General features: G+C 55.3%; 2 protein-coding genes across 3 annotated transcripts in view; one reads left to right on the top strand and one right to left on the bottom strand.

Moving 5' to 3' along the window:
- atp2b4 (ATPase plasma membrane Ca2+ transporting 4) overlaps nt 1–14,489 on the top strand; it is a 386,143-nt gene that overhangs the window by 91,576 nt on the left and 280,078 nt on the right. The window lies entirely within an intron of this gene.
- Nucleotides 9,225–14,489, bottom strand: part of LOC140398937 (uncharacterized) — a 40,222-nt gene continuing 34,957 nt past the window's right edge. For both annotated transcript variants that reach the window (XM_072487924.1, XM_072487925.1), the window contains exon 5: nt 9,225–9,343. In XM_072487924.1, the coding sequence (XP_072344025.1) occupies nt 9,240–9,343 (104 nt within the window). In that variant the 3' untranslated portion in view covers nt 9,225–9,239. The remainder of the gene's footprint in view (nt 9,344–14,489) is intronic.

The raw sequence follows: 14,489 nt of genomic DNA, 5'->3' as shown, positions 1-14,489 counted from the left end.
AGGGGGAAAGAGAGAGCGACAGGGGAGGGGGAAAGAGAGAGGGACAGGGGAGGGGGAAAGAGAGAGGGACAGGGGGGGGGGGAAGAGAGAGGGACAGGGGAGGGGGAAAGAGAGAGGGACAGGGGAGGGGGAAAGAGAGAGGGACAGGGGAGGGGGAAAGAGAGAGGGACAGGGGAGGGGGAAAGAGAGAGGGACAGGGGAGGGGGAAAGAGAGAGGGACAGGGGAGGGGGAGAGGGGGCAGGGGAGGGGAGAGGGGGGCAGGGGAGGGGGAGAGGGGGCAGGGGAGGGGGAGAGGGGGCAGGGGAGGGGGAGAGGGGGCAGGGGAGGGGGAGAGGGGGCAGGGGAGGGGGAGAGGGGGCAGGGGAGGGGGAGATGGGCAGGGGAGAGAGAGAGGGCAGGGGAGGGGGAGAGAGAGAGAGGGGAGGGGGAGAGAGAGGGCAGGGGAGAGAGGGAGGGTGGGGGAGAGAGGGCAGGGGAGGGGGAGAGCGAGGGCAGGGGGAGGGGGAGAGGAGGGCAGGGAGGGGGAGGCGAGGGCAGGGGAGGGGGAGAGCGAGGGCAGGGGAGGGGGAGAGCGAGGGCAGGGGAGGGGGGAGAGCGAGGGCAGGGGAGGGGGAGAGCGAGGGCAGGGGAGGGGGAGAGCGAGGGCAGGGGAGGGGGAGAGAGAGGGCAGGGGAGGGGGAGAGAGAGGGCAGGGCAGGGGGAGAGAGAGGGCAGGGCAGGGGGAGAGAGAGGGCAGGGCAGGGGGGAGAGAGAGGGCAGGGGAGGGGGAGAGGGCAGGGGAGGGGGAGAGAGAGGGCAGGGGAGGGGGAGAGAGAGGGCAGGGGAGGGGGAGAGAGAGGGCAGGGGAGGGGAGAGCGAGGGCAGGGGAGGGGGAGAGAGAGGGCAGGGGAGGGGGAGAGAGAGGGCAGGGGAGGGGGAGAGAGAGGGCAGGGGAGGGGGAGAGAGAGGGCAGGGGAGGGGGAGAGAGAGGGCAGGGGAGGGGGAGAGAGAGGGCAGGGGAGGGGGAGAGAGAGGGCAGGGGAGGGGGAGAGAGAGGGCAGGGGAGGGGGAGAGAGAGGGCAGGGGAGGGGGAGAGAGAGGGCAGGGGAGGGGGAGAGAGAGGGCAGGGGAGGGGGAGAGAGAGGGCAGGGGAGGGGGAGAGAGAGGGCAGGGGAGGGGGAGAGAGAGGGCAGGGGAGGGGGAGAGAGAGGGCAGGGGAGGGGGAGAGGGGGGCAGGGGAGGGGGAGAGGGGGCAGGGGAGGGGGAAAGAGGGCAGGGGAGGGGGAAAGAGGGCAGGGGAGGGGGAAAGAGGGCAGGGGAGGGGGAAAGAGGGCAGGGGAGGGGGAAAGAGGCAGGGGAGGGGGAAAGAGGCAGGGGAGGGGGAAAAAGGGCAGGGGAGGGGGAAAGAGGGCAGGGGAGGTGGAAAGAGGGCAGGGGAGGGGGAAAGAGGGCAGGGGCGGGGGAGAGAGAGAGGGGACAGGGGAGGGGGACAGGGGAGGGGGAGAGGGGGCAGGGGAGGGGGAGAGGGGGCAGGAGAGGGGGCAGGGGAGGGGGAGAGGGGGCAGGGGAGGGGGGAGAGAGAGAGAGGGCAGGGGAGGGGGAGAGAGAGGGACTTGGGAGGGGGAGAGAGAGAGAGAGAGAGAGAGAGAGAGGGCAGGGGAGGGAGGGAGGGCAGAGGCGGGGGAGAGAGAGGGTAGGGGAGGGGGAGAGAGAGGGTAGGGGGGAGAGAGAGGGCAGGGGAGGGGGAGAGAGAGGGCAGGGGAGGGGGAGAGAGAGGGCAGGGGAGGGGGAGAGAGAGGGCAGGGGAGGGGGAGAGAGAGGGCAGGGGAGGGGGAGTGAGAGGGCAGGGGAGGGGGAGAGAGAGGGCAGGGGAGGGGGGAGAGAGAGGGCAGGGGAGGGGGAGAGAGAGGGCAGGGGAGGGGGAGAGAGAGGGCAGGGGAGGGGGAGAGAGAGGGCAGGGGAGGGGGAGAGAGAGGGCAGGGGAGGGGCAGAGAGAGGGCAGGGGAGGGGCAGAGAGAGGGCAGGGGAGGGGGAGAGAGAGGGCAGGGGAGGGGGAGAGAGAGGGCAGGGGAGGGGCAGAGAGAGGGCAGGGGAGGGGGAGAGAGGGCAGGGGAGGGGGAGAGAGGGCAGGGGAGGGGGAGAGAGGGCAGGGGAGGGGGAGAGAGGGCAGGGGAGGGGGAGAGAGGGCAGGGGAGGGGGAGAGAGGGCAGGGGAGGGGGAGAGAGGGCAGGGGAGGGGGAGAGAGAGGGCAGGGGAGGGGAGAGAGAGGGCAGGGGAGGAGGAGAGAGAAGGCAGGGTTGGGGGAGAGAGAGGGCAGGGGAGGGGGAGAGAGGGCGGGGGAGGGGGAGAGAGAGGGCAGGGGAGGGGGAGAGAGAGGGCAGGGGAGGGGGAGAGAGAGGGTAGGGGAGGGGGAGAGAGGGGGCAGGGGAGGGGGAGAGAGAGGGCAGGGGAGGGGGAGAGAGAGGGCAGGGGAGGGGGAGAGAGAGGGGAGGGGGAGAGAGAGGGCAGGGGAGGGGGAGAGAGAGGGCAGGGGAGGGGGAGAGAGGGCAGGGGAGGGGGAGAGAGAGGGCAGGGGAGGGGGAGAGAGAGGGCAGGGGAGGGGGAGAGAGAGGGCAGGGGAGGGGGGAGAGAGAGGGCAGGGGAGGGGGAGAGAGGGGGCAGAGGAGAGAGAAAGGGCAGGGGAGGAGGAGAGAGAGAGAGTGGCGGGGGAGAATGTGAAAGAAGTCATGGCGCGGGGGGAGGGGCAGGGTGAAGAGGGAGGGCAGGGGAGGGGGGAGAGAGGGCAGGGGAGGGGGGGGAGAGAGGGCAGGGGAGGGGGGGGAGAGAGGGCAGGGGAGAGAGAGGGGGCAGGGGAGGGGAGTGAGAGGGGCAGGGAGGGAGGGTGAGTGAGAGAGGGGCAGGGGAGGGAGGGAGTGAAAGAGAGGGGCAGAGAGAGAGGCAGGGGAGAAAGAGCGAAAGAGTGAGACGGGGAGATAGAGAGGGAGGGGGGGGCAGGGGAGAGAGAGCGTGAGTGAAAGGGCAGGGGAGGGGGAGAGAGAGGCAGGGGAGAGGGAGAGGGAGAGAGAGGGAGGGGAGAGAGAGAGGGAGGGGAGAGAGAGAGGGAGGGGAGAGAGAGAGAGGAGCAGGGGAGAGAGAGGGAGTGGAGAAAGAGAGAGGGAGAGAGAGGCAGGGGAGAAAGAGAGGAGCAGGGGAGAGAGGAGCAGGGGAGAGAAAGGGCAGGGGAGGGGGAGAGTGAGAGGGGGGAAGGGGGAGAGTGAGAGAGGGAAGGGGAGAGAGAGCGAGGGGCAGGGGAGGGAGTGAGAGAGACAGGGTAGAAAGAGAGGGAGAGAGGGAGGGGAGAAAGAGAATGAGAGAGAGGCAGGGGAGAGAGAGGGGGCAGGGGAGGGGGAGAGAGAAAGAGGGGGGCAGGGGAGGGGGGAGAGAGAAAGAGGGGGCCAGGGGAGGGGAGAGAGAAAGAGGGGGCCAGGGGAGGGGAGTGAGAGGGGCAGGGAGGGAGGGTGAGTGAGAGAGGGGCAGGGGAGGGAGGGAGTGAAAGAGAGGGGCAGAGAGAGAGAGAGGCAGGGGAGAAAGAGCGAAAGAGTGAGATGGGGAGATAGAGAGGGAGGGGGGGCAGGGGAGGGAGAGAGTGTGAGTGAAAGGGCAGGGGAGGGGGAGAGAGAGGCAGGGGAGAAAGTGAGGGAGAGAGAGAGGAGCAGGGGAGAGAGAGGGAGTGGAGAAAGAGAGAGGGAGAGAGAGGCAGGGGAGAAAGAGAGAGAGGAGCAGGGGAGAGAAAGGGAGGGGGAGAGTGAGAGAGGGGGCAGGGGAGGGGAGTGAGAGGGGCAGGGAGGGAGGGTGAGTGAGAGAGGGGCAGGGAGGGAGGGTGAGTGAGAGAGGGGCAGGGGAGGGAGGGAGTGAAAGAGAGGGGCAGAGAGAGAGAGAGAGAGAGGCAGGGGAGAAAGAGCGAAAGAGTGAGATGGGGAGATAGAGAGGGAGGGGGGGCAGGGGAGGGAGAGAGTGTGAGTGAAAGGGCAGGGGAGGGGGAGAGAGAGGCAGGGGAGAAAGTGAGGGAGAGAGAGAGGAGCAGGGGAGAGAGAGGGAGTGGAGAAAGAGAGAGGGAGAGAGAGGCAGGGGAGAAAGAGAGAGAGGAGCAGGGGAGAGAAAGGGAGGGGGAGAGTGAGAGAGGGGGCAGGGGAGGGGAGTGAGAGGGGCGGGGAGGGGAGTGAGAGGGGCAGGGAGGGAGGGTGAGTGAGAGAGGGGCAGGGAGGGAGGGTGAGTGAGAGAGGGGCAGGGGAGGGAGGGAGTGAAAGAGAGGGGCAGAGAGAGAGAGAGAGGCAGGGGAGAAAGAGCGAAAGAGTGAGATGGGGGAGATAGAGAGGGAGAGGGGGGCAGGGGAGGGAGCGAGTGTGAGTGAAAGGGCAGGGGAGGGGGAGAGAGAGGCAGGGGAGAAAGTGAGGGAGAGAGAGAGGAGCAGGGGAGAGAGAGGGAGTGGAGAAAGAGAGAGGGAGAGAGAGGCAGGGGAGAAAGAGAGAGAGGCAGGGGAGAAAGAGAGAGAGGAGCAGGGGAGAGAGAGGGAGTGGAGAAAGAGAGAGGGAGAGAGAGGCAGGGGAGAAAGAGAGAGAGGAGTAGGGGAGAGAGGAGCAGGGGAGAGAAAGGGCAGGGGAGGGGGAGAGTGAGAGAGGGGGCAGGGGAGGGGAGTGAGAGGGGCAGGGAGGGAGGGTGAGTTAGAGAGGGGCAGGGGAGGGACGGAGTGAAAGAGAGGGGCAGAAAAAGAGAGAGAGAGAGATAGAGAGGCAGGGGAGAAAGAGCGAAAGAGTGAGACAGGGGAGATAGAGAGGGAGGGAGGGGGGGGCAGGTGAGAGGGAGAGCGTGAGTGAAAGGGCAGGGGAGGGGGAGAGAGAGAAAGGGAAGGGGAGGGGGAGAGAGAGGGCAGGGGAGGGGGGAGAGAGAGGGCAGGGGAGGGGGAGAGAGAGGGCAGGGGAAGGGGAGAGAGAGGGCAGGGGAGGGGGAGAGAGAGGGCAGGGGAGGGGGAGAGAGAGGGCAGGGGAGGGGGAGAGAGAGGGCAGGGGAGGGGGAGAGAGGGGGCAGGGGAGGGGGGAGAGAGGGGGCAGGGGAGGGGGAGAGAGGGGGCAGGGGAGGGGGAGAGAGGGGGCAGGGGAGAGAGGGAGTGAAAGAGAAGGGCAGAGAGAGAGGGAAAGATGCAGGGGAGAAAGAGAGGGGGGGGCAGGGAGGGAGGGGAGAGAGGGGCAGGGGAGGGGGGAGAGTAATGGGATAGGCATGGGGGGGAGGGATGGGGATGGACAGAGACAGGGAGAAAGAGCAGAGAGTGAGACAAAAGAGAGAATGGGAATGTCACTTTCAGAAATGTTTGTCGTCTCAAGTGGCTGCAGTGATGTCAGCGTGTGGGTGGAGCTGGGCTGTGGCTCTGAGTTTGACTTTCGTTTTGACCTGGAACCTGTTTGTGGCTCCGAGTTTGACTTTCGTTTTCAGTTGGAGAGCTGCATCCAAACCAAGGAGGTGTATTTTGGTGTCTCTCTCTGCATGCTAAAGAATGTCTCCAGATCACTTGATAATTTCTGTAAGGAATGCAAACCTACTTTTGATTAATAAGGGGATCAGGGGTTAGGGGGGAGAAGGCAGGAGAATGGGGATGAGAAAATATCAGCCATGATTGAATGGCGGAGCAGACTCGATGGGCCGAGTGGCCTAATTCTGCTCCTGTGTCGTATGGTCTTACTGTTTTTGTTGGAAAAAAGGGTGTTTGGCTTATGGATGTTGTTCAGAATGTTGCCAAGGGTTACCTATAAGAGTACTGTATCTTTGGGGGGCGGGGGGGGTATTTGTGTTGGTAGTTGATAAGATGTTTACTGTGTGTTTATAAAATGTTAACTGGATTCATAGAATAAACATTGTTTTCTTTAAAAATACTTGAGATCTCTGTTGCATCACACCTTAAAGTATGCCCTTGTGCTCATAACCAAAATCTATTAATAGTTGTGGGTCAGATGAACTCCATGATACACTTTGGGGTTCTCTTATACCCTGGGCCATAACAAATTGGGGTCTTGAGGGGGATGAAAGTCTATCTATTGGATTGGCTTAGTGAACTTAAAGACAGTGAGGGGTGAGCATATTGTGGTTGCTTTTCAGGTGTGGTATTCAAGTTTAAGTGGGGAGTGTGTTGTGGACAATGGCTCTTTCAGAGGCTCGAAGGTTTTTTGGGGGTGGAGACGGTCACACGCAGCACCTTGCGGACAGAGACTAAAAGCAGACGGTTAGATTTGGCAAAAACATTGCAGTTAACGTTACCTGACAGCATAAGAAAAGAAGAGGTACTTACAGCAGCAGCTGAGCATTTAAAATTGCCCTAGATGCAGTCCCGACTCATTAGAAATGGCAAAAAATTCAGTTACACATTAAGCAACTTGAACATGATAAAGAATTAAAGCAGCTTGAATATGAAATGAGGGAAAAAGAAAGAATAGCCCTAGCAGAACGACAAGAAAGAGAAAGGGAGATACAGGTCAGGGAAAAAGAAAAAGAGAGAGTCGAAAGGGAAAAAGAGAAAGGAAAGGGAAAAAGAGAGAAAGGAAAGGGAACAAGAGAGAGAGTTTGAACTTCAGAAAATGGCCATGAAACATGACAGTCAGTTAAAATTGACAGATGTAAAGGGAAACATACAGTTGGATGATAGTGATGAGGATAAAGAGAAAGAGCGTCAAAGTCGAAGGCTTGATGGGAATCTATTTAAATATGTCCAAGCATTGCCAAGGTTTGACGAGAAGGACGTAGAAGCCTTTTACATTTCATTTGAGAAGGTAGCGAAACAAATGAAATGGCCACAGGACATGTGGGTGTTACTGATTCAAACAAAGCTGGTAGGTAGAACGAGTGAAGTGTTTGCATCGCTACCGGAGGAGGTATCTGGGACATATGAGGAGGTGCAAAAATCCATCTTAGGTGCATATGAACTAGTTCCTGAAGCTTACAGACAAAGGTTTAGAAATTTAAGGAAAGAATTTGGTCAAACATACATGGAGTTTGAAAGGATCAAACAGAGTAATTTTGATAGGTGGATAAGGGCTTTGAAAATAGACCAAACGTATGAAGCTCTCAGAGAAATTATACTTTTGGAGGAGTTTAAAAATTCAGTTCCTGATGTAGTGAGAACTCATGTGGAACAGAGGGTTAAAACTGCGAGATTAGCAGCAGAAATGGCAGATGATTATGAATTAGTTCATTAATCAAAGCTTGGTTTCTGACATCAGGGGCAAAATTCTCCGGTATCGGCGCGATGTCTGCCGACCGGCGCCAAAAACGGCGCAAATCAGTCGGGCATCGCGCCGCCCCAAAGGTGCGGAATCCTCCGCATCTTGGGGGGGCCGAGCCCCAACCTTGAGGGGCTAGGCCTGCGCCGGACTAATTTCCGCCCCGCCAGCTGGCGGAAAAGGCCTTTGGTGCCCCGCCAGCTGGCGCAGAAATGACATCTCCGGGCGGCGCATGTGCGGGAGCGGCCGCTCACGGCATCCCCGTGCATGCGCTGTGGAGGGAGTCTCTTCCGCCTCTGCCATGGTGGAGACCGTGGCGAAGGCAGAAGGAAAAGAGTGCCCCCATGGTACAGGCCCGCCCGCGGATCGGTGGGCCCCGATCGCGGGCCAGGCCACCGTGGGGGCACACCCCGGGGCCAGGTCGCCCCGCGCCCCCCCAAGACCCCGGAGCCCGCCCGCACCGCCTTGTCCCGCCGGTAAGGTAGGTGGTTCAATCCACGCCGGTGGAACAGGCATCCTAGCAGTGGGACTTCGGCCCATCCGGGTCGGAGAATCGCGGGGGGGGGGGGGGGCGCCAACCGGCGCGATTCCCGCCCCCGCAGAATCTCCGGTGCCGGAGAATTCGGCAACCGGCGGGGGAGGGATTCAGGCCAGCCCCCGGTGATTCTCCGACCCGGCAGGGGGTCGGAGAATCTCGCCCCAGTTTAAGCCAGTGAGGGATAGAAACTGGGGACATGAGAAACACTCAAGTGGTAAAGGTAAAGGTGATCTGATGGGAGATAATAAGGAGAGTGTACCTCAGATTAAAAAAGAAATCCAGGAGGGTGGAAAAGAAATGAAAAGTTTCGGATGTTTTCACTGTAATAAACTAGGCCATGTAAAGTCACAGTGTTGGTGGTTGAAGAAAAGCACTGGGAAGGCTGATGTGGTAAAACAGGATAAGACAGTGGGGTTTGTTAGAGTGGTAAAGGAAAGCCCAAGTGAAGCGAAGGAGGTGCAAACGATTGTACAGCCTGTTCAAGAAGTAATTAAGAATGTGCCAGATGTCTTTAAAGAATTTACTCGTGTGGGTAAAGTTTACTCATGTGTACCAGGAGGGGAGCAGCAGGGTGGCGCAGTGGGTTAGCCCTGCTGCCTCACGGCGCCGAGGTTCCAGGTTCGATCCCGGCTCTGGGTCACTGTCCGTGTGGAGTTTGCACATTCTCCCCGTGTTTGCGAGGGTTTCGCCCCCACAACCCGAAGATGTGCAGGCTAGGTGGATTGGCCACGCTAAATTGCCCCATCATTGGAAAAAATTAATTGGGTACTCTAAATTTTTTTATTTTTTTTTAATGTATACCTGGAGGAGGAGGTAAAGGAGTCACAATTTTAAGAGATCCGGGAGCTAGTCAATCTTTAATGGTAAGAGATGAGGACTTATGTACTTTGGGAAGAATGTTGCCAGAAAAGGTGGTAATATGTGGAATTCAGGGTGAGAGGAGTAGTGTTCCATTATATAAAGTAAGGTTGGAAAGTCCAGTGAAGAGTGGTGAAGTGGTAGTAGGAGTAATAGAGAAACTATCTTGTCCAGGAATACAGTTTATCTTGGGTAATGATATAGCTGGATCGCAGGTGGGAGTGATGCATACTGTGGTTGATAAGCCAGTGGAAAATCAGACAACTGAAGTGTTGAAGGACGAATATCCTGGGATTTCTCCGGATTGTGTAGTAACAAGGTCGTAAAGTCACAGGTTAAGACAAGAGGAGAAATCAAAGAGTGAAGATGAAGTTGAAGTGCAATTATCAGAAACGATTTTTGATCAGATGGTTGAAAAAGAACAAGAACAGGTGGAGGGTGAGGCAGATATTTTTAGTTCAGGAAAATTGACGGAGTTACAACAAAAAGATACAGAAATAAAACAAATGTATCAGAAAGCATATACGGAAGAGGAATCTTGAGGGGTGGTAGGGATGTGGCACAGAAAGACAAGCCGCGGTAACCATGGGGACGAGGAGCCTGTCCTGGGGTTGGGTAGTCAGTGCTGGACACCAACACTAACCTGGTGAAAGGTCTTGGTGGTGCGTTTCAGGATCTCCACGTATCTCGATCTGTAGTCCTTCAGGACGTGCTTGATAATATCTGCAGAAGGAGACAGAATCCAAGGGTGAGAGAGGTTCAGACGGTCGAGGCAGGACACCTGGATTTAGAGGAGGTGCCACACGAACTATCGACACACAAGAGAAGTGCTCGTGGCGTCAAGGATGACGTCTTAGCATGGTCAGAGGATTGATTAATGGACCCTCGAGTGTTTGTCCATAGATCTCTGAAGGTGGGAGGACAGGTTGGGGAGATGAAGTACGGATATGGGACACTTGCCTTTATCAATCGAGTCACAAAGGTAGGGAGGTCATGTTGGAGTTGTGCAGAACGTTGGTGAGGCCACAGCTGGAGTAGTCTGTGCAATTCCGATCGCCACATTATAGGAAGGATGTGGTTGCACTGGAGTGAGTGCAGAGGAGATTCACCAGGCTATTGCCTGGGATGTTATGAAGAGAGGTTGGATAGGTATGGGTTGTTTTTGCTGGAGCAGAGACGACTAGGGGGCGACCTAATTGAGCACTTTTGTGTAGGGAGCTTTACTCTGTATCTAACCCCGTGCTGTCCTTGTCCTGGGAGTGTTTGATGGGGACAGTATAGAGGGAGCTTTACTCTGTATCTAACCACGTGCTGTACCTGTCCTGGGAGTGTTTGATGGGGACAGTGTAAAGGGAACTTTACTCTGCATCTAACCCCGTGCTGTACCTGTCCTGGAAGCATTTGATGGGGACACTGTAGAGGGAGCTTTACTCTGTGTCTAACCCCGTGCTGTACCTGTCCTGGGAGTGTTTGATGGGGAGAGTGTAGAGGGAGCTTTACTCTGTATCGAACCCCGTGCTGTACCTGTCCTGGAAGCGTTTGATGAGGACACTGTAGAGGCAGCTTTACTTTGTCTCTAACGCTGTGCTGTACCTGTCCTGGGAGTCTTTGATGGGGACAGTGGAGAGGGGGCTTTACTCTGTATCTAACCCTGTGCTGTACCTGTCCTGGGAGTGTTTGATGGGGACACTGTAGAGGGAGCTTTACTCTGTATCTAACCCCGTGCTGTACCTGTCCTGGGAGTGTTTGATGGGGACAGTGTAGAGGGAGCTTGATTCTGTATCTAACCCCGTGCTGTACCTGTCCTGGGAGTGTTTGATGGGGACAGTGTAGAGGGAGCTTTACTTTGTCTCTAACCCCGTGCTGTACCTGTCCTGGGAGTCTTTGATGGGGACAGTGGAGAGGGGGCTTTACTCTGTATCTAACCCGGTGCTGTACCTGTCCTGGGAGTCTTTGATGGGGACAGTGGAGAGGGGGCTTTACTCTGTATCTAACCCTGTGCTGTACCTGTCCTGGGAGTGTTTGATGGGGACAGTGTAGAGGGAGCTTGACTCTGTATCTAACCCCGTGCTGTACCTGTCCTGGGAGTGTTTGATGGGGACAGTGTAGAGGGAGCTTTACTTTGTCTCTAACCCCGTGCTGTACCTGTCCTGGGAGTCTTTGATGGGGACAGTGGAGAGGGGGCTTTACTCTGTATCTAACCCGGTGCTGTACCTGTCCTGGGAGTGTTTGATGGGGACAATGTAGAGGGAGCTTTACTCTGTATCTAACCCCGTGCTGTACCTGTCCTGGGAGTGTTTGATGGGGACAGTGTAGAGGGAGCTTTACTCTGTATCTAACCCCGTGCTGTACCTGTCCTGGGAGTGTTTGATGGGGACAGTGTAGAGGGAGCTTTACTCTGTATCTAACAGTCGGACTGAGGCAGAAGAAAAACATTTTTTTTTTAAACAAACATTTTATTGAGGCATTTATGGTTTTATAACAATAAAAGATACAAATACAAATGTAAACATAATTCAGTATGTAACCCCCCCCCCCACACCACCCAACAACCATACGCCGCCAACATAGCTGACACACACAATCCCCAAACCACTCCTTCTCCCCTCGCTGAACCCGCCTAAACTGAATTAAACTAAACATAGAACATAGAAAATACAGCACAGAACAGGCCCTTCGGCCCACGATGTTGTGCCGAACCTTTGTCCTAGATTAATCATAGATTATCATAGAATTTACAGTGCAGAAGGAGGCCATTTGGCCCTTTGAGTCTGCACCGGCTCTTGGAAAGAGCACCCTACCCAAACCCAACACCTCCACCCAACACCAAGGGCAATTTGGACATTAAGGGCAATTTATCATTGGCCAATTCACCTAACCCGCACATCTTTGGACTGTATAAGATGATCAGGGGAATAGATAGAGTAGACAGTCAGAGACTTTTTCCCCAGGTGGAACACACCATTACAAGGGGACATAAATTTAAGGTGAAAGGTGGAAGATATAGGAGGGATATCAGAGGTAGGTTCTTTACCCAGAGAGTAGTGGGGGCATGGAATGCACTGCCTGTGGAAGTAGTTGAGTCGGAAACATTAGGGACCTTCAAGCAGCTGTTGGATAGGTACATGGATTACGGGAAAATGATATAGTGTAGATTTATTTGTTCTTAAGGGCAGCACGGTAGCATTGTGGATAGCACAATTGCTTCACAGATCCATGGTCCCAGGTTCGATTCTGGCTTGGGTCATTGTCTGTGCGGAGTCTGCACGTCCTCCCCGTGTCTGCGTGGGTTTCCTCCTTAACTCCCCCTACCGCCCTCATTCCCTCACCCCCCCCCCTTATTGAATCTGCTGACAGTTTAGTTTTCCCCGAAGAAGTCGATAAACGGCTGCCACCTCCGAACGAACCCTAACGTTGACCCTATTGGGCAAACTTGATTTTCTCAAGCCTCAGAAACCCGGCCATGTCGCTAACCCAAACCCCCGATTTCGGGGGCTCCGAGTCCCCCCACACTAGTAATATCCGTCTCCGGGCTACCAGGGAGGCAGAGGCCAAAACGTCAGCCTCTCTCGCCCCCTGGACTCACGGGCCTTCCGACACTCCGAAAATCGCCAACTCTGGACTCGGCACCACCCTCATTTTTAGTACCGTGGCCGTGACATCCGCCAATTCCTGCATGGTTTGCGGGCCCCCCTGCACATCTCACAGACCTGTCCTCTACCCAAAATAAATCTGCTCATCCGGGCCACCGTCATGTGTTCCCGGTGAACCATCTTGAATTGTATCAGGCTGAGCCTGGCACATGATGAGGACGTGTTGACTCTGCTCAGAGCATCGTCCCACAGACCCGCCTCTAACTCCTTACCCAGCTCATCTTCCCATTTACGTTTAACCTCCCCTATCTAGGTTTCCCCCCACTCCATAAGAACTAGGAGCAGGAGTAGGCCATCTAGCCCCTCGAGCCTGCTCCACCATTCAATGAGATCATGGCTGATCTTTTGTGGACTCAGCTCCACTTTCCGGCCCGAACACCATAACCCTTAATCCTTTTATTCTTCAAAAAAACTCTCTCTCTTTATCTTAAAAACATTTAATGAAGGAGCCTCAACTGCTTCACTGGGCAAGGAATTCCAGAGATTCACAACCCTTTGGGTGAAGAAGTTCCTCCTAAACTCAGTCCTAAATCTATTTCCCCTTATTTTGAGGCTATGCCCCCTAGTTCTGCTTTCACCCGCCAGTGGAAACAACCTGCCCGCATCTATCCTATCTATTCCCTTCATAATCTTATATGTTTCTATAAGATCCCCCCTCATCCTTCTAAATTCCAACGAGTACAGTCCCAGTCTACTCAACCTCTCCTCGTAATCCAACCCCTTCAGCTCTGGGATTAACCTAGTGAATCTCCTCTGCACACCCTCCAGTGTCAGTACGTCCTTTCTCAAGTAAGGAGACCAAAACTGAACACAATACTCCAGGTGTGGCCTCACTAACACCTTATACAATTGCAGCAGAACCTCCCTAGTCTTAAACTCCATCCCTCTAGCAATGAAGGACAAAATTCCATTTGCCTTCTTAATCACCTGTTGCACCTGAAAACCAACTTTCTGCAACTCATGCACTAGCACACCCAGGTCTCTCTGCACAGCAGCATGTTTTAGTATTTTATCATTTAAATGATAATCCCTTTTGCTGTTATTCCTACCAAAATGGATAACCTCACATTTGTCAACATTGTATTCCATCTGCCAGACCCTAGCCCATTCACTTAGCCTATCCAAATCCCTCTGCAGACTTCCAGTATCTTCTGCACTTTTTGCTTTACCACTTATCTTAGTGTCGTCTGCAAACTTGGACACATTGCCCTTGATCCCCAACTCCAAATCACTGTGAAAAATCGCTTGGAAGGTTCTCCACTGTTCCTCAACTGTTTCACCATAAAGCCTTTGCTCCCAGTCTACCGTGGCTAGTTCTTCTCTCATCCCATTGTAATCTCCTTTGTTTAAGGACAAAACACTAGCGTTTGATTTTACCTTCTCACCCTCCATCTGTATTTTAAATTCCACCATATTGTGATCGCTCCTTCCGAGAGGATCCCTAACTATGAGATCCTGAATCAATCTTGTCTCATTACACAGGACCAGATCTAGGACCACTTGTTCCCTCGTAGGTTCCATTACATACTGTTTTAGGAAATTATCGCGGATACATTCTATAAACTCCTCCTCAAGGCTACCTTGACCGACCTGGTTAAACCAATCAACACGTAGATTAAAATCCCTCATGATAACTGCTGTACCATTTCTACATGCATCAGTTATTTCTTTGTTTATTGCCTGCCCCACCATAATGTTACTATTTGGTGGCCTATAGACTACTCCTATCAGTGACTTTTTCACCTTACTATTCCTGATTTCCACCCAAATGAATTCCTCCATAACACCGATGTCATCACTTAATGTTGCCCGGATGTCATCTTTAAATAACAGAGCTACACCACCTCCCTCACCATCCACTCTGTCCTTCCAAGTAGTTTGATACCCTCGGATATTTTTAAAAATAAATTTAGACTACCCAATTCATTTTTTCCAACTAAGGGGCAATTTAGCGTGGCTAATCCACCTAGCCTGCACATCTTTGGGTTGTGGGGCGAAACCCACGCAAACACGGGGAGAATGTGCAAACTCCACATGGACAGTGACCGAGAGCCGGGATCGAACCTGGGACCTCGGCGCCGTGAGGCTGCAATGCTAACCCAGTGCACCACCGTGCTCGGAATATTTAACTCCCAGTCGTGACCATCCTTTAACCATGTTTCAGTAATGGCCACTAAATCATAGTCATTCACGATGATTTGCGCCGACAACTCATT

This window comes from Scyliorhinus torazame, chromosome 22, assembly GCF_047496885.1.
Source record: "Scyliorhinus torazame isolate Kashiwa2021f chromosome 22, sScyTor2.1, whole genome shotgun sequence".
Taxonomy (NCBI): domain Eukaryota; kingdom Metazoa; phylum Chordata; class Chondrichthyes; order Carcharhiniformes; family Scyliorhinidae; genus Scyliorhinus; species Scyliorhinus torazame.
The sequence above is the reverse complement of the archived record's forward strand: the minus strand, read 5'-3'. Positions and strand labels throughout refer to the sequence as shown.